Source organism: Salmo salar, chromosome ssa01, assembly GCF_905237065.1.
Source record: "Salmo salar chromosome ssa01, Ssal_v3.1, whole genome shotgun sequence".
Classification (NCBI taxonomy): Eukaryota; Metazoa; Chordata; class Actinopteri; order Salmoniformes; family Salmonidae; genus Salmo; species Salmo salar.
The window spans coordinates 6,309,534-6,329,575 of NC_059442.1; the positions used below are offsets into that span (position 1 = coordinate 6,309,534).

At 45.6% G+C, this 20,042-nt stretch overlaps 1 protein-coding gene across 1 annotated transcript in view; it reads left to right on the forward strand.

Annotated features, from left to right (window-relative positions):
* Positions 1-2,375: 2,375 nt before the first annotated feature.
* Positions 2,376-20,042, forward strand: part of atl1 (atlastin GTPase 1) — a 47,112-nt gene continuing 29,445 nt past the window's right edge. The window contains exons 1-2 of the mRNA XM_014194332.2: positions 2,376-2,554; positions 19,378-19,628. Of these exons, the coding sequence (XP_014049807.1) occupies positions 2,491-2,554; positions 19,378-19,628 (315 nt within the window). The 5' untranslated portion in view covers positions 2,376-2,490. The remainder of the gene's footprint in view (positions 2,555-19,377; positions 19,629-20,042) is intronic.

Below are 20,042 nucleotides of genomic sequence, written 5' to 3' on the forward strand. Positions count from 1 at the left end.
AAGAAACTCCAAAAAGACATTGACATTAACTGTACTTGTTGTGTTGAGCATCCAGAAACAGTTTTACATTTATTTTGGCATTTGTCAACATGTAGTTTTTCCTAGCCACCGTGCTTCTTTCACATGCATTGCTTGCTGTTTGGGGTTTTAGGCTGGGTTTCTGTACAGCACTTTGAGATATCAGCTGATGTACGAAGGGCTTTATAAATACATTTGATTTGATTTGATGTAAAGAAATTATGGAAAGATATTCATAGTTTTATAATTGTTAAAATTCTTGATGAGTTTTGTTTTTATGGGGAAAATGTGCTGCTCGGTTTCCTTATCTATAAAAAGGATATAGAAAAACAATTTTACCTCATAAATGTAATTATGCTAATGGTAAAAAGGTAATATTCATAAATGTAAATTCACTAATATAAAAACACTCTTTCGTGTTTTCTATAAGGAAGTCTAGCAGTACGTTAAGACCATTCAACATTCTTCTAATAAGAAAGCTGTTAAAACAATCAATATGTGTGTATCCTCTAAGGTCTTTGTATAATTTGTAATTTGTTGCATATGTTATCATTGTCTATTTGTATACTTCTTGTATGTATGTTTACTGTTTTTTTCGGCAATACATTTTTTAAATATATACATACACTATCGGTCAAAAGTTTTAGAACACCTACTCATTCAGTCCAACTCATCCCAAACCATCTCAATTGGGTTGTGGTTGGGATATTGTGGTGGCCAGGTCATATGATGCAGCACTCCATCACTCTCCTTCTTGGTCAAATAGCCCTTACACAGCCTGGAGGTGTGTTGGGTCATTGTCCTGTTGAAAAACAAATGATAGTCCCACTAAGCCCAAACCAGATGGGATGGCGTATCGCTGCAGAATGCTGTGGTAGCCATGCTGGTTAAGTGTGCCTTGAAATCTAAATAAATCACAGACAGTGTCACCAGCAAAGCACCCCCACACCATAACTCCTCCTCCTCCATGCTTCACGGTGGGAAATACACATGCAGAGATCATCTGTCCACCCACACTGCATCTCACAAAGACACAGCGGTTTGAACCAAAAATCTCCAATTTGGACTCTAGACCAAAGAACAGATTTCCACTGGTCTAATGTCCATTGCTCGTGTTACTTGACTCAAGCAAGTTTCTTCTTCTTAGTGGTTTCTAGTAGTGGTTTCTTTGCAGCAGTTCGACCATGAAGGCCTGATTCACGCAGTCTCCTCTGAACAGTTGATGTTGACATGAGTCTGTTACTTGAACTCTGTGAAGCATTTTATTTGGCCTGCAATTTCTGAGGCTGGTAACTCTAATGAACTGATCCTCTGCAGCAGAGGAAACTTTGGCTCTTCCTTTCCTGTGGCGGTCCTCTGTCACGACTTCCGCCGAAGTCGGTCCCTCTCCTTGTTCGGGCGGCGTACGGCGTTTGACGTCACCGGTCTTTTAGCTCATCGCCGATCCACTTTTTCATTTTCTATTTGTTTTGTCTTTGTTTTCTACACATCTGGTTTCTATTCCCCAATTACATGTTCATTATTTAACCCTCTGTTTCCCACATGTTTAGTGTTTATTGATTGTTCATGGCGGTACTTGTCGGCTGGTTATGTTTGCCGGGTTATGTATTTACGCCCGTTATTTTCGAGTGACCGGTATTCCTCCGCACTTTGAGTATTGTCTGGTGCTGTCGTGGAATTAAATACCTTATACACTCATTTCTGCTCTCCTGCGCCTGATCCACTGCACCAGTTAACCACCGCCTGACATCATCATGAGAGCCAGTTTCGTCATAACACTTTATGGTTTTTGCGACAGCACTTGAAGAAACTTTTAAAGTTCTTGAAATGTTCCGTATTGACTGATCTTCATGTCTTAAAGTAATGATGGACTGTCGTTTCTCTTTGCTTATTTGAGCTGTTCTTTCCGTAATATGGACTTGGTCTTTTACCAAATAGGACTATCTTCTGTATACCACCCCTACCTTGTCACAACACAACTGATTGGCTCAAACGCATTAAGAAGGAAAGAAATTCAAAAAATTAACTTTTAAGAAGGCACACCTGTTAATTGAAACACATTCCATGTGACTACCTCATGAAGCTGGTTGAGAGAATGCCAAGAGTGTGCAAAGCTGTCATCATGGGTGGCTATTTCAAGAATCTCAAAAACAAAATATATTTTGATATTTTTTAACACTTTTTTGATTCCATGTGTGTCATTTCATGGTGTTGATGTCTTCACTAGTATTCTACAATGTAGAAAATAGTACAAATAAAGAAAAACCCTTGAATATATATATATAGTATCTTTATAACGTCCCCCAATAAAAAACGACAACCATTGAAACAGCACCTACTGGCGGCGGATAGAAATACTGCACATCCAACTCCGGTCAGCTTCAGCATCCTCCCTTTTATGAGCATTCTCCTCGGTGTCGGATTTAATAGGTTCTTCAATTGCTCCGGTGTCTACATGACAGCCGTTTAGGAATGCACGTACAGTCAACAGAAAGGAACACCATGGCGAGAAACCGTAAAGACAGAGACAGCTGGGGTGAGTGGTTCATAATTACGAAGACAACTACATTGGTCGTCTGTAGACCGCATAATAAGGGATTCACTAGGCTACGGAGAGTCTCAGCAATGCAGCTGAACGGGATGTTTGTGCATGAATCATGATGTAGCAGTCGTTGTCATATTTGCATGTTGTTGTCAGAACAAATCGTTATTATATATCTATTCAATTCTGAACCACAGCAGAAACGCTAGGCTGGACCAGACCCAACCAAGCCCCACTGATAAACTAATATAAACCCAAGCCAAGCGCCTACTATATTCAATCTACAGGCCAGTGCAGCGTCTGTCTAAGCACCCAGATCCACGCACCCTTTGGAATTATTCTGGTATAGAATAACGAAAGACAGCAGTACAAACACAACTCTAGAATGAACCAGAATTGGATAATTAAATACCTGTGAAGGCGATGCTACAGGCTATAGAGGGTATGGGTGGACCTGAAGAAAACAGATTACATCGTCCTACATTTTACATTTCACTCACAGCTATCGACATGTATCTCTTTGTTTTTCTATTGGTGTTTTTCTCATATCTGTTTGATAAACACCAATTGTGCCATATAATTTGGGTCTGTTATCACATAGTTAAAACGAGCTTGTTATAACCATCGTCATTAGACAGACTAAGAGCTGTCAGGCATAATGTAGCATATTATGATAGCTAAGAAGGCTGGGTTGGAAACCATATAGGGTGGTATGAAATGCTATTGGTTATTATCAAAGAGAACTGAGCAACAATAAGCATTGACCTAGTTACATTTACCGTAGAGTAGACCTAGACTCTGGATCTACTGATGTCTGAAGCTGCTCTGGAACAGGAGGAACAAGGAGCAGCTAGTCTGGAGGTTAGGTTTGTATCCCAAATGGCACCCTGTTCCCTATGTAGTGTGCTACTTTTGACCAGGGTCCATAGGGCTAGTATGTAATGTAGTGCACTACTTTTGACCAGGGACCCTATTCCCTATGTAGTGTGCTACTTTTGACCAGGGTCCATAGGGCTAGTATGTAATGTAGTGCACTACTTTTGACCAGGGACCCTATTCCCTATGTGGTGCACTTCTTTTGACCATGGACAAGGGCCCAAATGGCACCCTATTTCCCTGTGGGCCCTGGTCGAAAGTAATGGACTACATAGGGAATAGGGTCCCTGGTCAAAAGTAGTGCACTACATAGGGAATAGGGTCCCTGGTCAAAAGAAGTGCACTACATAGGGAATAGGGTCCCTGGTCAAAAGTAGTGCACTACATAGGGAATAGGGTCCCTGGTCAAAAGTAGTGCACTACATAGGAAATAGGGTGTCATTTGGGCCCTTGTCCATGGTCAAAAGTAGTGCACTACATAGGGAATAGGGTCCCTGGTCAAAAGTAATGCACTACATAGGGAATAGGGGCCCTGGTCGAAAGTAATGCACTACATAGGAAATAGGGATTTGGGATGTAGCATTGGGTTCCAGAGTGGCGCAGTGGTCTAAGGCACTGCATCTCAGTGCTAGAGGTGTCACTACAGACCCTGGTTCAGTGGTCTAAGGCACTGCATCTCAGTGCTAGAGGTGTCACTACAGACCCTGGTTCAGCGGTCTAAGGCACTGCATCTCAGTGCTAGAGGCGTCACTACAGACCCTGGTTCAGCGGTCTAAGGCACTGCATCTCAGTGCTAGAGGCATCACTACAGACCCTGGTTCAGCGGTCTAAGGCACTGCATCTCAGTGCTAGAGGCGTCACTACAGACCCTGGTTCAGCGGTCTAAGGCACTGCATCTCAGTGCTAGAGGCGTCACTACAGACCCTGGTTCAGCGGTCTAAGGCACTGCATCTCAGTGCTAGAGGTGTCACTACAGACCCTGGTTTGATTCCAGGCTGTATCACAACCGGCCGTGATTGGGAGTCCCATAGGGCGGCGTACAGTTGGCCCAGCGTCGTCCGGGTTAGGATTTGGCCGGGGTAGGCCGTCATTGTAAAATAAGAATTTATTCTTAACTGACTTGACTAGCTAAATAAAGGTTAAATAAATAAATAAATAAATAACATTTATGTGGAGAGAACAAGTTTGTCTGTTAATTTCGGACAGGCATCGTTGCTATGGCCTTTTGTTAGTGAGAATAAATACATGCCTCAGTCTCGTCCAGACCTGAGAAACATCGGAGGATAAAACTGTTTAAATTATTAACTGTATTCTGCACCCTTCATTAATTTTAATGCTCCAAAACAGTCCCTTCCCACCTAAAGTATTAGTCAGTTTTGGCTTAATGTGACTTGGGCTCCGTCCCAAATGGCACCCTATTCCCTATGTAGTGCACTACCTTTGACCAGGGTCCAATAGGGCTAGTATGTAACGTAGTGCACTTCAATAGGGAATAGGGTGCCATTTTGGGATAAGCCTTGCTATGTTTGTTATGTCATACAAATCTCTCATCTCTTACGTCATCTGATTTTACAAATGCAGAATTAGAGCTTGGAGTAGTTGTGGGTGATGATATCCTTAGAACACGTCCTCTCTCTCTCCGACAACAATCTATCTATCAACCCTTCTCTGTGTTAGCAGCAAGCTAACCTGTTCATGCTAACCCAAGACATTACTTCCAGGAAGGAACATGAGGAAATATTGGCTATTGTCAACCATACACACCGATAGACAGCCACCAACACCATACCGTGACTCTATGTCCCTCAGTCTTCTCCCTGTTAGTACACTAGACCAGCTAGGATTTTGCAGCCTACACAACCACCAGGCCTCTGGAGACTGTGGAGAGGCAGGTAGATTGGAGACTGTGGAGAGGCAGGTAGATTGGAGACTGTGGAGAGGCAGGTAGATTGGAGACTGTGGAGAGGCAGGTCGATTGGAGACTCTGGAGAGGCAGGCAGATTGGAGACTGTGGAGAGGCAGGTAGATTGGAGACTGTGGAGAGGCAGGTAGATTGGAGACTGTGGAGAGGCAGGTAGATTGGAGACTGTGGAGAGGCAGGTAGTTGGAGACTGTGGAGAGGCAGGTAGATTGGAGACTGTGGAGAGGCAGGTAGATTGGAGACTGTGGAGAGGCAGGCAGATTGGAGACTGTGGAGAGGCAGGCAGATTGGAGACTGTGGAGAGGCAGGTAGATTGGAGACTGTGGAGAGGCAGGTAGATTGGAGCCTGTGGAGAGGCAGGTAGATTGGAGACTGTGGAGAGGCAGGCAGATTGGAGATTGTGGAGAGGCAGGCAGATTGGAGAATGTGTAGAGGCAGGCAGTTTGGAGACTGTGGAGAGGCAGGCAGTTTGGAGACTGTGGAGAGGCAGGCAGTTTGGAGACTGTGGAGAGGCAGGCAGATTGGAGACTGTGGAGAGGCAGGTGGATTGGAGACTGTGGAGAGGCAGGCAGATTGGAGAATGTGGAGAGGCAGGCAGATTGGAGACTGTGGAGAGGCAGGCAGTTTGGAGACTGTGGAGAGGCAGGCAGATTGGAGACTGTGGAGAGGCAGGTAGATTGGAGACTGTGGAGAGGCAGGCAGATTGGAGACTGTGGAGAGGCGGGCCTCTGGAGACTATGGAGAGGCAGGCAGATTGTAGGCAGACTGAGTCACTGCCTTCCCGGAAAGGAAAGCTTCTCTCTCTCTCTCTCTCTCTCTCTCTCTCTCTCTCTCTCTCTCTCTCTCTCTCTCTCTCTCTCTCTCTCTCTCTCTCTCTCTGCCAGTCCAAATGCACATGGGTTGCATCCCAAATAGCACTATATTCCCTCTGTAGTGCACTACTTGTGACCAAGGCACATGGGGCTCTGGTCAAATGTAGTGCACGATGTAAGGAAGAGGGTGCCTTTTGGTAAACAGCCTATATGGGATGAGATGATATCAGTGTGTTAACCACCAGATAGACAGCTATTATGGTATTAACAAGCCTCTAACACGGCCTGTCATTACTAAAAGTGGTCATTTCCGTATTTTAATTACATTCGCACACAGTATACTGTGAATGGTGTATTGTTTGGGTTGAGTTTCCTGCTGTAAATCAGTTAAAATAAAATTAGACTATGTCTGTAAAGTATCAAATGATCAATTTTGTACGCTTTGATGGCATCCTCTTTGCAGCTTATTCTTTCTCTGTTTACAGGATATAAAGTATTTCTCCATTTCCGATAACTAGGGGTATTATAGAGTGTGCAGTTATGTCAGAAATGGCATCCTATTTCCTATAGGGCACTATCAGGTTTGAAGGCTTCTCTCTCCTCTGTGCAAGTGATAGGTATCAGGTTTGAAGGCTTCTCTCTCTCCTCTGTGCAAGTGATAGGTATCAGGTTTGAAGGCTTCTCTCTCTCCTCTGTGCAAGTGATAGGTATCAGGTTTGAAGGCTTCTCTCTCTCCTCTGTGCAAGTGATAGGTATCAGGTTTGAAGGCTTCTCTCTCCTCTGTGCAAGTGATAGGTATCAGGTTTGAAGGCTTCTCTCTCCTCTGTGCAAGTGATTGGTATCAGGTTTGAAGGCTTCTCTCTCCTCTGTGCAAGAGATAGGTATCAGGTTTGAAGGCTTCTCTCTCTCCTCTGTGCAAGTGATAGGTATCAGGTTTGAAGGCTTCTCTCTCTCTCTGTGCAAGTGATAGGTATCAGGTTTGAAGGCTTCTCTCTCTCCTCTGTGCAAGTGATAGGTATCAGGTTTGAAGGCTTCTCTCTCCTCTGTGCAAGTGAATGGTATCAGGTTTGAAGGCTTCTCTCTCTCCTCTGTGCAAGAGATAGGTATCAGGTTTGAAGGCTTCTCTCTCTCCTCTGTGCAAGTGATAGGTATCAGGTTTGAAGGCTTCTCTCTCTCCTCTGTGCAAGTGATAGGTATCAGGTTTGAAGGCTTCTCTCTCTCCTCTGTGCAAGTGATAGGTATCAGGTTTGAAGGCTTCTCTCTCTCCTCTGTGCAAGTGATAGGTATCAGGTTTGAAGGCTTCTCTCTCTCCTCTGTGCAAGTGATAGGTATCAGGTTTGAAGGCTTCTCTCTCTCCTCTGTGCAAGAGATAGGTATCAGGTTTGAAGGCTTCTCTCTCTCCTCTGTGCAAGTGATAGGTATCAGGTTTGAAGGCTTCTCTCTCTCCTCTGTGCAAGTGATAGGTATCAGGTTTGAAGGCTTCTCTCTCTCCTCTGTGCAAGTGATAGGTATCAGGTTTGAAGGCTTCTCTCTCCTCTGTGCAAGTGATTGGTATCAGGTTTGAAGGCTTCTCTCTCCTCTGTGCAAGAGATAGGTATCAGGTTTGAAGGCTTCTCTCTCTCCTCTGTGCAAGTGATAGGTATCAGGTTTGAAGGCTTCTCTCTCCTCTGTGCAAGTGATAGGTATCAGGTTTGAAGGCTTCTCTCTCCTCTGTGCAAGTGATTGGTATCAGGTTTGAAGGCTTCTCTCTCTCCTCTGTGCAAGAGATATGTATCAGGTTTGAAGGCTTCTCTCTCTCCTCTGTGCAAGTGATAGGTATCAGGTTTGAAGGCTTCTCTCTCCTCTGTGCAAGTGATAGGTATCAGGTTTGAAGGCTTCTCTCTCCTCTGTGCAAGTGATTGGTATAAGGTTTGAAGGCTTCTCTCTCCTCTGTGCAAGAGATAGGTATCAGGTTTGAAGGCTTCTCTCTCTCCTCTGTGCAAGTGATAGGTATCAGGTTTGAAGGCTTCTCTCTCTCCTCTGTGCAAGTGATAGGTATCAGGTTTGAAGGCTTCTCTCTCCTCTGTGCAAGTGATAGGTATCAGGTTTGAAGGCTTCTCTCTCTCCTCTGTGCAAGTGATAGGTATCAGGTTTGAAGGCTTCTCTCTCCTCTGTGCAAGTGATTGGTATCAGGTTTGAAGGCTTCTCTCTCTCCTCTGTGCAAGAGATAGGTATCAGGTTTGAAGGCTTCTCTCTCTCCTCTGTGCAAGTGATAGGTATCAGGTTTGAAGGCTTCTCTCTCTCCTCTGTGCAAGAGATAGGTATCAGGTTTGAAGGCTTCTCTCTCTCCTCTGTGCAAGTGATAGGTATCAGGTTTGAAGGCTTCTCTCTCCTCTGTGCAAGTGATAGGTATCAGGTTTGAAGGCTTCTCTCTCCTCTGTGCAAGTGATTGGTATCAGGTTTGAAGGCTTCTCTCTCTCCTCTGTGCAAGTGATAGGTATCAGGTTTGAAGGCTTCTCTCTCCTCTGTGCAAGTGATAGGTATCAGGTTTGAAGGCTTCTCTCTCCTCTGTGCAAGTGATTGGTATCAGGTTTGAAGGCTTCTCTCTCTCCTCTGTGCAAGAGATAGGTATCAGGTTTGAAGGCTTCTCTCTCTCCTCTGTGCAAGTGATAGGTATCAGGTTTGAAGGCTTCTCTCTCTCCTCTGTGCAAGTGATAGGTATCAGGTTTGAAGGCTTCTCTCTCTCCTCTGTGCAAGTGATAGGTATCAGGTTTGAAGGCTTCTCTCTCTCCTCTGTGCAAATGATAGGTATCAGGTTTGAAGGCTTCTCTCTCTCCTCTGTGCAAGTGATAGGTATCAGTTTGAAGGCTTCTCTCTCTCCTCTGTGCAAGTGATTGGTATCAGGTTTGAAGGCTTCTCTCTCCTCTGTGCAAGAGATAGGTATCAGGTTTGAAGGCTTCTCTCTCCCCTGTGCAAGAGATAGGTATCAGGTTTGAAGGCTTCTCTCTCTCCTCTGTGCAAGTGATAAGTATCAGGTTTGAAGGCTTCTCTCTCCTCTGTGCTAGTGATTGGTATCAGGTTTGAAGGCTTCTCTCTCTCCTCTGTGCAAGAGATAGGTATCAGGTTTGAAGGCTTCTCTCTCTCCTCTGTGCAAGTGATAGGTATCAGGTTTGAAGGCTTCTCTGTCTCCTCTGTGCAAGTGATAGGTATCAGGTTTGAAGGCTTCTCTCTCTCCTCTGTGCAAGTGATAGGTATCAGGTTTGAAGGCTTCTCTCTCTCCTCTGTGCAAGTGATAGGTATCAGGTTTGAAGGCTTCTCTCTCTCCTCTGTGCAAGTGATAGGTATCAGGTTTGAAGGCTTCTCTCTCTCCTCTGTGCAAGTGATTGGTATCAGGTTTGAAGGCTTCTCTCTCCTCTGTGCAAGAGATAGGTATCAGGTTTGAAGGCTTCTCTCTCCTCTGTGCAAGAGATAGGTATCAGGTTTGAAGGTTTCTCTCTCTCCTCTGTGCAAGTGATAGGTATCAGGTTTGAACGCTTCTCTCTCTCCTCTGTGCAAGTGATAGGTATCAGGTTTGAAGGCTTCTCTCTCTCCTCTGTGCAAATGATAGGTATCAGGTTTGAAGGCTTCTCTCTCTCCTCTGTGCAAGTGATAGGTATCAGTTTGAAGGCTTCTCTCTCTCCTCTGTGCAAGTGATTGGTATCAGGTTTGAAGGCTTCTCTCTCCTCTGTGCAAGAGATAGGTATCAGGTTTGAAGGCTTCTCTCTCCTCTGTGCAAGAGATAGGTATCAGGTTTGAAGGCTTCTCTCTCTCCTCTGTGCAAGTGATAGGTATCAGGTTTGAAGGCTTCTCTCTCCTCTGTGCAAGTGATTGGTATCAGGTTTGAAGGCTTCTCTCTCTCCTCTGTGCAAGTGATAGGTATCAGGTTTGAAGGCTTCTCTCTCTCCTCTGTGCAAGTGATAGGTATCAGGTTTGAAGGCTTCTCTCTCTCCTCTGTGCAAGTGATAGGTATCAGGTTTGAAGGCTTCTCTCTCTCCTCTGTGCAAGTGATAGGTATCAGGTTTGAAGGCTTCTCTCTCTCCTCTGTGCAAGTGATAGGTATCAGGTTTGAAGGCTTCTCTCTCTCCTCTGTGCAAGTGATAGGTATCAGGTTTGAAGGCTTCTCTCTCTCCTCTGTGCAAGTGATTGGTATCAGGTTTGAAGGCTTCTCTCTCCTCTGTGCAAGAGATAGGTATCAGGTTTGAAGGCTTCTCTCTCCTCTGTGCAAGAGATAGGTATCAGGTTTGAAGGCTTCTCTCTCTCCTCTGTGCAAGTGATAGGTATCAGGTTTGAAGGCTTCTCTCTCCTCTGTGCAAGAGATAGGTATCAGGTTTGAAGGCTTCTCTCTCTCCTCTGTGCAAGTGATAGGTATCAGGTTTGAAGGCTTCTCTCTCCGCTCTGTGCAAGTGATAGGTATCAGGTTTGAAGGCTTCTTTCTCTCCTCTGTGCAAGTGATAGGTATCAGGTTTGAAGGCTTCTCTGTGCAAGTGATTGGTATCAGGTTTGAAGGCTTCTCTCTCTCCTCTGTGCAAGAGATAGGTATCAGGTTTGAAGGCTTCTCTCTCCTCTGTGCAAGTGATAGGTATCAGGTTTGAAGGCTTCTCTCTCCTCTGTGCAAGTGATTGGTATCAGGTTTGAAGGCTTCTCTATCTCCTCTGTGCAAGTGATAGGTATCAGGTTTGAAGGCTTCTCTCTCCTCTGTGCAAGTGATTGGTATCAGGTTTGAAGGCTTCTCTCTCTCCTCTGTGCAATTGATAGGTATCAGGTTTGAAGGCTTCTCTCTCTCCTCTGTGCAAGTGATAGGTATCAGGTTTGAAGGCTTCTCTCTCCTCTGTGCAAGAGATAGGTATCAGGTTTGAAGGCTTCTCTCTCTCCTCTGTGCAAGTGATAGGTATCAGGTTTGAAGGCTTCTCTCTCCTCTGTGCAAGAGATAGGTATCAGGTTTGAAGGCTTCTCTCTCTCCTCTGTGCAAGTGATAGGTATCAAGTTTGAAGGCTTCTCTCTCCTCTGTGCAAGTGATTGGTATCAGGTTTGAAGGCTTCTCTCTCCTCTGTGCAAGAGATAGGTATCAGGTTTGAAGGCTTCTCTCTCCTCTGTGCAAGTGATTGGTATCAGGTTTGAAGGCTTCTCTCTCTCCTCTGTGCAAGTGATAGGTATCAGGTTTGAAGGCTTCTCTCTCTCCTCTGTGCAAGTGATAGGTATCAGGTTTGAAGGCTTCTCTCTCTCCTCTGTGCAAGAGATAGGTATCAGGTTTGAAGGCTTCTCTCTCTCCTCTGTGCAAGTGATAGGTATCAGGTTTGAAGGCTTCTCTCTCTCCTCTGTGCAAGTGATTTGTATCAGGTTTGAAGGCTTCTCTCTCTCCTCTGTGCAAGAGATAGGTATCAGGTTTGAAGGCTTCTCTCTCCTCTGTGCAAGAGATAGGTATCAGGTTTGAAGGCTTCTCTCTCTCCTCTGTGCAAGTGATAGGTATCAGGTTTGAAGGCTTCTCTCTCCTCTGTGCAAGAGATAGGTATCAGGTTTGAATGCTTATCTCTCTCCTCTGTGCAAGTGATAGGTATCAGGTTTGAAGGCTTCTCTCTCTCCTCTGTGCAAGTGATAGGTATCAGGTTTGAAGGCTTCTCTCTCTCCTCTGTGCAAGTGATAGGTATCAGGTTTGAAGGCTTCTCTCTCCTCTGTGCAAGTGATTGGTATCAGGTTTGAAGGCTTCTCTCTCTCCTCTGTGCAAGAGATAGGTATCAGGTTTGAAGGCTTCTCTCTCTCCTCTGTGCAAGTGATAGGTATCAGGTTTGAAGGCTTCTCTCTCCTCTGTGCAAGTGATAGGTATCAGGTTTGAAGGCTTCTCTCTCCTCTGTGCAAGTGATTGGTATCAGGTTTGAAGGCTTCTCTCTCCTCTGTGCAAGAGATAGGTATCAGGTTTGAAGGCTTCTCTCTCTCCTCTGTGCAAGTGATAGGTATCAGGTTTGAAGGCTTCTCTCTCTCCTCTGTGCAAGTGATAGGTATCAGGTTTGAAGGCTTCTCTCTCCTCTGTGCAAGTGATTGGTATCAGGTTTGAAGGCTTCTCTCTCTCCTCTGTGCAAGAGATAGGTATCAGGTTTGAAGGCTTCTCTCTCTCCTCTGTGCAAGTGATAGGTATCAGGTTTGAAGGCTTTTCTCTCTCCTCTGTGTAAGTAAAAGGTATCAGGTTTGAAGGCTTCTCTCTCCTCTGTGCAAGTGATAGGTATCAGGTTTGAAGGCTTCTCTCTCTCCTCTGTGCAAGTGATAGGTATCAGGTTTGAAGGCTTCTCTCTCTCTCCTCTTTGCAAGTGATAGGTATCAGGTTTGAAGGCTTCTCTCTCTCCTCTGTGCAAGTGATTGGTATCAGGTTTGAAGGCTTCTCTCTCCTCTGTGCAAGAGATAGGTATCAGGTTTAAAGGCTTCTCTCTCCTCTGTGCAAGAGATAGGTATCAGGTTTGAAGGCTTCTCTCTCTCCTCTGTGCAAGTGATAGGTATCAAGTTTGAAGGCTTCTCTCTCCTCTGTGCAAGAGATAGGTATCAGGTTTGAAGGCTTCTCTCTCTCCTCTGTGCAAGTGATAGGTATCAGGTTTGAAGGCTTCTCTCTCTCCTCTGTGCAAGTGATAGGTATCAGGTTTGAAGGCTTCTCTCTCTCCTCTGTGCAAGTGATAGGTATCAGGTTTGAAGGCTTCTCTCTCTCCTCTGTGCAAGTGATAGGTATCAGGTTTGAAGGCTTCTCTCTCTCCTCTGTGCAAGTGATAGGTATCAGGTTTGAAGGCTTCTCTCTCCTCTGTGCAAGTGATTGGTATCAGGTTTGAAGGCTTCTCTCTCTCCTCTGTGCAAGAGATAGGTATCAGGTTTGAAGGCTTCTCTCTCTCCTCTGTGCAAGTGATAGGTATCAGGTTTGAAGGCTTCTCTCTCTCCTCTGTGTAAGTGATAGGTATCAGGTTTGAAGGCTTCTCTCTCCTCTGTGCAAGTGATAGGTATCAGGTTTGAAGGCTTCTCTCTCTCCTCTGTGCAAGTGATAGGTATCAGGTTTGAAGGCTTCTCTCTCTCTCCTCTGTGCAAGTGATAGGTATCAGGTTTGAAGGCTTCTCTCTCTCCTCTGTGCAAGTGATTGGTATCAGGTTTGAAGGCTTCTCTCTCCTCTGTGCAAGAGATAGGTATCAGGTTTAAAGGCTTCTCTCTCCTCTGTGCAAGAGATAGGTATCAGGTTTGAAGGCTTCTCTCTCTCCTCTGTGCAAGTGATAGGTATCAAGTTTGAAGGCTTCTCTCTCCTCTGTGCAAGAGATAGGTATCAGGTTTGAAGGCTTCTCTCTCTCCTCTGTGCAAGAGATAGGTATCAGGTTTGAAGGCTTCTCTCTCTCCTCTGTGCAAGTGATTGGTATCAGGTTTGAAGGCTTCTCTCTCTCCTCTGTGCAAGAGATAGGTATCAGGTTTGAAGGCTTCTCTCTCTCCTCTGTGCAAGTGATAGGTATCAGGTTTGAAGGCTTCTCTCTCCTCTGTGCAAGTGATTGGTATCAGGTTTGAAGGCTTCTCTCTCCTCTGTGCAAGAGATAGGTATCAGGTTTGAAGGCTTCTCTCTCTCCTCTGTGCAAGTGATAGGTATCAGGTTTGAAGGCTTCTCTCTCTCCTCTGTGCAAGTGATAGGTATCAGGTTTGAAGGCTTCTCTCTCTCCTCTGTGCAAGAGATAGGTATCAGGTTTGAAGGCTTCTCTCTCTCCTCTGTGCAAGTGATAGGTATCAGGTTTGAAGGCTTCTCTCTCTCCTCTGTGCAAGTGATTTGTATCAGGTTTGAAGGCTTCTCTCTCTCCTCTGTGCAAGAGATAGGTATCAGGTTTGAAGGCTTCTCTCTCCTCTGTGCAAGAGATAGGTATCAGGTTTGAAGGCTTCTCTCTCTCCTCTGTGCAAGTGATAGGTATCAGGTTTGAAGGCTTCTCTCTCCTCTGTGCAAGAGATAGGTATCAGGTTTGAATGCTTATCTCTCTCCTCTGTGCAAGTGATAGGTATCAGGTTTGAAGGCTTCTCTCTCTCCTCTGTGCAAGTGATAGGTATCAGGTTTGAAGGCTTCTCTCTCTCCTCTGTGCAAGTGATAGGTATCAGGTTTGAAGGCTTCTCTCTCCTCTGTGCAAGTGATTGGTATCAGGTTTGAAGGCTTCTCTCTCTCCTCTGTGCAAGAGATAGGTATCAGGTTTGAAGGCTTCTCTCTCTCCTCTGTGCAAGTGATAGGTATCAGGTTTGAAGGCTTCTCTCTCCTCTGTGCAAGTGATAGGTATCAGGTTTGAAGGCTTCTCTCTCCTCTGTGCAAGTGATTGGTATCAGGTTTGAAGGCTTCTCTCTCCTCTGTGCAAGAGATAGGTATCAGGTTTGAAGGCTTCTCTCTCTCCTCTGTGCAAGTGATAGGTATCAGGTTTGAAGGCTTCTCTCTCTCCTCTGTGCAAGTGATAGGTATCAGGTTTGAAGGCTTCTCTCTCCTCTGTGCAAGTGATTGGTATCAGGTTTGAAGGCTTCTCTCTCTCCTCTGTGCAAGAGATAGGTATCAGGTTTGAAGGCTTCTCTCTCTCCTCTGTGCAAGTGATAGGTATCAGGTTTGAAGGCTTTTCTCTCTCCTCTGTGTAAGTAAAAGGTATCAGGTTTGAAGGCTTCTCTCTCCTCTGTGCAAGTGATAGGTATCAGGTTTGAAGGCTTCTCTCTCTCCTCTGTGCAAGTGATAGGTATCAGGTTTGAAGGCTTCTCTCTCTCTCCTCTTTGCAAGTGATAGGTATCAGGTTTGAAGGCTTCTCTCTCTCCTCTGTGCAAGTGATTGGTATCAGGTTTGAAGGCTTCTCTCTCTCCTCTGTGCAAGTGATTGGTATCAGGTTTGAAGGCTTCTCTCTCCTCTGTGCAAGAGATAGGTATCAGGTTTAAAGGCTTCTCTCTCCTCTGTGCAAGAGATAGGTATCAGGTTTGAAGGCTTCTCTCTCTCCTCTGTGCAAGTGATAGGTATCAAGTTTGAAGGCTTCTCTCTCCTCTGTGCAAGAGATAGGTATCAGGTTTGAAGGCTTCTCTCTCTCCTCTGTGCAAGTGATAGGTATCAGGTTTGAAGGCTTCTCTCTCTCCTCTGTGCAAGTGATAGGTATCAGGTTTGAAGGCTTCTCTCTCTCCTCTGTGCAAGTGATAGGTATCAGGTTTGAAGGCTTCTCTCTCTCCTCTGTGCAAGTGATAGGTATCAGGTTTGAAGGCTTCTCTCTCTCCTCTGTGCAAGTGATAGGTATCAGGTTTGAAGGCTTCTCTCTCCTCTGTGCAAGTGATTGGTATCAGGTTTGAAGGCTTCTCTCTCTCCTCTGTGCAAGAGATAGGTATCAGGTTTGAAGGCTTCTCTCTCTCCTCTGTGCAAGTGATAGGTATCAGGTTTGAAGGCTTCTCTCTCTCCTCTGTGTAAGTGATAGGTATCAGGTTTGAAGGCTTCTCTCTCCTCTGTGCAAGTGATAGGTATCAGGTTTGAAGGCTTCTCTCTCTCCTCTGTGCAAGTGATAGGTATCAGGTTTGAAGGCTTCTCTCTCTCTCCTCTGTGCAAGTGATAGGTATCAGGTTTGAAGGCTTCTCTCTGTCCTCTGTGCAAGTGATTGGTATCAGGTTTGAAGGCTTCTCTCTCCTCTGTGCAAGAGATAGGTATCAGGTTTAAAGGCTTCTCTCTCCTCTGTGCAAGAGATAGGTATCAGGTTTGAAGGCTTCTCTCTCTCCTCTGTGCAAGTGATAGGTATCAAGTTTGAAGGCTTCTCTCTCCTCTGTGCAAGAGATAGGTATCAGGTTTGAAGGCTTCTCTCTCTCCTCTGTGCAAGTGATAGGTATCAGGTTTGAAGGCTTCTCTCTCTCCTCTGTGCAAGTGATAGGTATCAGGTTTGAAGGCTTCTCTCTCTCCTCTGTGCAAGTGATAGGTATCAGGTTTGAAGGCTTCTCTCTCCTCTGTGCAAGTGATAGGTATCCGGTTTGAAGGCTTCTCTCTCCTCTGTGCAAGTGATTGGTTTCAGGTTTGAAGGCTTTTCTCTCTCCTCTGTGTAAGTAAAAGGTATCAGGTTTGAAGGCTTCTCTCTCCTCTGTGCAAGTGATAGGTATCAGGTTTGAAGGCTTCTCTCTCTCCTCTGTGCAAGTGATAGGTATCAGGTTTGAAGGCTTCTCTCTCTCTCCTCTTTGCAAGTGATAGGTATCAGGTTTGAAGGCTTCTCTCTCTCCTCTGTGCCAGTGATTGGTATCAGGTTTGAAGGCTTCTCTCTCCTCTGTGCAAGAGATAGGTATCAGGTTTAAAGGCTTCTCTCTCCTCTGTGCAAGAGATAGGTATCAGGTTTGAAGGCTTCTCTCTCTCCTCTGTGCAAGTGATAGGTATCAAGTTTGAAGGCTTCTCTCTCCTCTGTGCAAGAGATAGGTATCAGGTTTGAAGGCTTCTCTCTCTCCTCTGTGCAAGTGATAGGTATCAGGTTTGAAGGCTTCTCTCTCTCCTCTGTGCAAGTGATAGGTATCAGGTTTGAAGGCTTCTCTCTCTCCTCTGTGCAAGTGATAGGTATCAGGTTTGAAGGCTTCTCTCTCTCCTCTGTGCAAGTGATAGGTATCAGGTTTGAAGGCTTCTCTCTCTCCTCTGTGCAAGTGATAGGTATCAGGTTTGAAGGCTTCTCTCTCCTCTGTGCAAGTGATTGGTATCAGGTTTGAAGGCTTCTCTCTCTCCTCTGTGCAAGAGATAGGTATCAGGTTTGAAGGCTTCTCTCTCTCCTCTGTGCAAGTGATAGGTATCAGGTTTGAAGGCTTCTCTCTCTCCTCTGTGTAAGTGATAGGTATCAGGTTTGAAGGCTTCTCTCTCCTCTGTGCAAGTGATAGGTATCAGGTTTGAAGGCTTCTCTCTCTCCTCTGTGCAAGTGATAGGTATCAGGTTTGAAGGCTTCTCTCTCTCTCCTCTGTGCAAGTGATAGGTATCAGGTTTGAAGGCTTCTCTCTCTCCTCTGTGCAAGTGATTGGTATCAGGTTTGAAGGCTTCTCTCTCCTCTGTGCAAGAGATAGGTATCAGGTTTAAAGGCTTCTCTCTCCTCTGTGCAAGAGATAGGTATCAGGTTTGAAGGCTTCTCTCTCTCCTCTGTGCAAGTGATAGGTATCAAGTTTGAAGGCTTCTCTCTCCTCTGTGCAAGAGATAGGTATCAGGTTTGAAGGCTTCTCTCTCTCCTCTGTGCAAGTGATAGGTATCAGGTTTGAAGGCTTCTCTCTCTCCTCTGTGCAAGTGATAGGTATCAGGTTTGAAGGCTTCTCTCTCTCCTCTGTGCAAGTGATAGGTATCAGGTTTGAAGGCTTCTCTCTCCTCTGTGCAAGTGATAGGTATCCGGTTTGAAGGCTTCTCTCTCCTCTGTGCAAGTGATTGGTTTCAGGTTTGAAGGCTTCTCTCTCTCCTCTGTGCAAGTGATAGGTATCAGGTTTGAAGGCTTCTCTCTCCTCTGTGCAAGTGATAGGTATCAGGTTTGAAGGCTTCTCTCTCCTCTGTGCAAGTGATTGGTATCCGGTTTGAAGGCTTCTCTCTCTCCTCTGTGCAAGAGATAGGTATCAGGTTTGAAGGCTTCTCTCTCTCCTCTGTGCAAGTGATAGGTATCAGGTTTGAAGGCTTCTCTCTCCTCTGTGCAAGAGATAGGTATCAGGTTTGAAGGCTTCTCTCTCTCCTCTGTGCAAGTGATAGGTATCAGGTTTGAAGGCTTCTCTCTCTCCTCTGTGCAAGTGATTGGTATCAGGTTTGAAGGCTTCTCTCTCCTCTGTGCAAGAGATAGGTATCAGGTTTGAAGGCTTCTCTCTCCTCTGTGCAAGAGATAGGTATCAGGTTTGAAGGCTTCTCTCTCTCCTCTGTGCAAGTGATAGGTATCAGGTTTGAAGGCTTCTCTCTCCTCTGTGCAAGTGATTGGTATCAGGTTTGAAGGCTTCTCTCTCTCCTCTGTGCAAGTGATAGGTATCAGGTTTGAAGGCTTCTCTCTCCTCTGTGCAAGTGATTGGTATCAGGTTTGAAGGCTTCTCTCTCCTCTGTGCAAGTGATAGGTATCAGGTTTGAAGGCTTCTCTCTCCTCTGTGCAAGTGATTGGTATCAGGTTTGAAGGCTTCTCTCTCTCCTCTGTGCAAGTGATAGGTATCAGGTTTGAAGGCTTCTCTCTCCTCTGTGCAAGTGATTGGTATCAGGTTTGAAGGCTTCTCTCTCTCCTCTGTGCAAGTGATTGGTATCAGGTTTGAAGGCTTCTCTCTCCTCTGTGCAAGAGATAGGTATCAGGTTTGAAGGCTTCTCTCTCTCCTCTGTGCAAGTGATAGGTATCAGGTTTGAAGGCTTCTCTCTCCTCTGTGCAAGAGATAGGTATCAGGTTTGAAGGCTTCTCTCTCTCCTCTGTGCAAGTGATAGGTATCAGGTTTGAAGGCTTCTCTCTCTCCTCTGTGCAAGTGATAGGTATCAGGTTTGACGTTAAGACCCAGATGCAGACTGTGTTGAAGTAACAATGTTTATTACGGCAACAGGGCAGGAAAACGACAGGTCAAGGCAGGCAGGGGTCGATGACCAGAGTAGTGGGGGAAAGGTACAAGATGGCAGGCAAGCTCAGGTCAGGCAGAGGTTGGTAATCCAGAGGTGGGGCAAAGGTACAGGACGTCAGGCAGGCTCAGGGGCAGGCAGAGTGGTCAGGCAAGCGGGCTCAGAGACAGGATCGGCAAGGGTCAAAAACCAGGAGGGCGAGGAAAAAAGCGAGACTGGGGAGCAGCAGGCGTTGAGACGAAAACTGCTGGTTAACTTGACAAACAAGACGAACTGGCAACAGACAAACAGAGAACACAGGTATAAATACACAGGGGATAATGGGGAAGATGGGCGACACCTGGAGGGGGGTGGAGACAATCACAAAGACAGGTGAAACAGATCAGGGTGTGACAGGGCACAACAGCTGACCTGAGCATCCTAAATGGCCCCACATACAGTAGGGCTCTGGTCAAGAGTTGTGCACTATACGGGGAATAGACAGCCATGTCAGCTGCACTTGGGAACGTTACAAACTAGGATGTGCAATATTCTTTCATTTTTACGGAGAAGAAGGAAAAAAAATGTATGGAATGTATGCATTCACTACTGTAAGTCGCTCTGGATAAGAGCGTCTGCTAAATGACTAAAATGTAAATGTTTACATTCCCTCCCCCATCATGTGACATCCCCCATCATGTGACAGGGTCCTTCACAGACAAAGCCACCTACGACTGGAGCTCGGAGGAGGAGGAGCCTGATGGAAGTGCGCGGCCCATCCAGGTGCTGGTTGTCAAGGACGACCACACCTTTGAGCTGGACGAGGCGGCGCTGAGCCGGATCCTATTGGCCGAAGAGGTCCAGGACAGGGAAGTGGTGGCCATATCTGTGGCCGGGGCGTTCCGCAAGGGCAAGTCCTTCCTCATGGACTTCATGCTGCGTTACATGTACAGCCAGGTGAGTTCAAAGGTCATGCTTGTGTAAATGATGGGGATTGGTAACCTCACTCCAGGTTGAAATGTCTCCACCCACGCTGCCAAATTATCAAATCAAATCAATGTGTATTTGTCACGTGCGCCGAATACAACAGTGAAATGCTTACTTACAGGCTCTAACCAATAGTGCAAAAAAGGTATTAGGTGAACAATAGGTAAGTAAAGAAATAAAACAACAGTAAAAAGACAGGCTATATAACAGTAGAGAGGCTATATAACAGTAGAGAGGCTATATACAGTAGCGAGGCTATATACAGTAGCGAGGCTACATACAGACACTGGTTAGTCAGGCTGATTGAGGTAGTATGTACATGTAGATATGGTTAAAGTGACTATGCATATATGATGAACAGAGAGTTGCAGTAGCGTAAAAAGA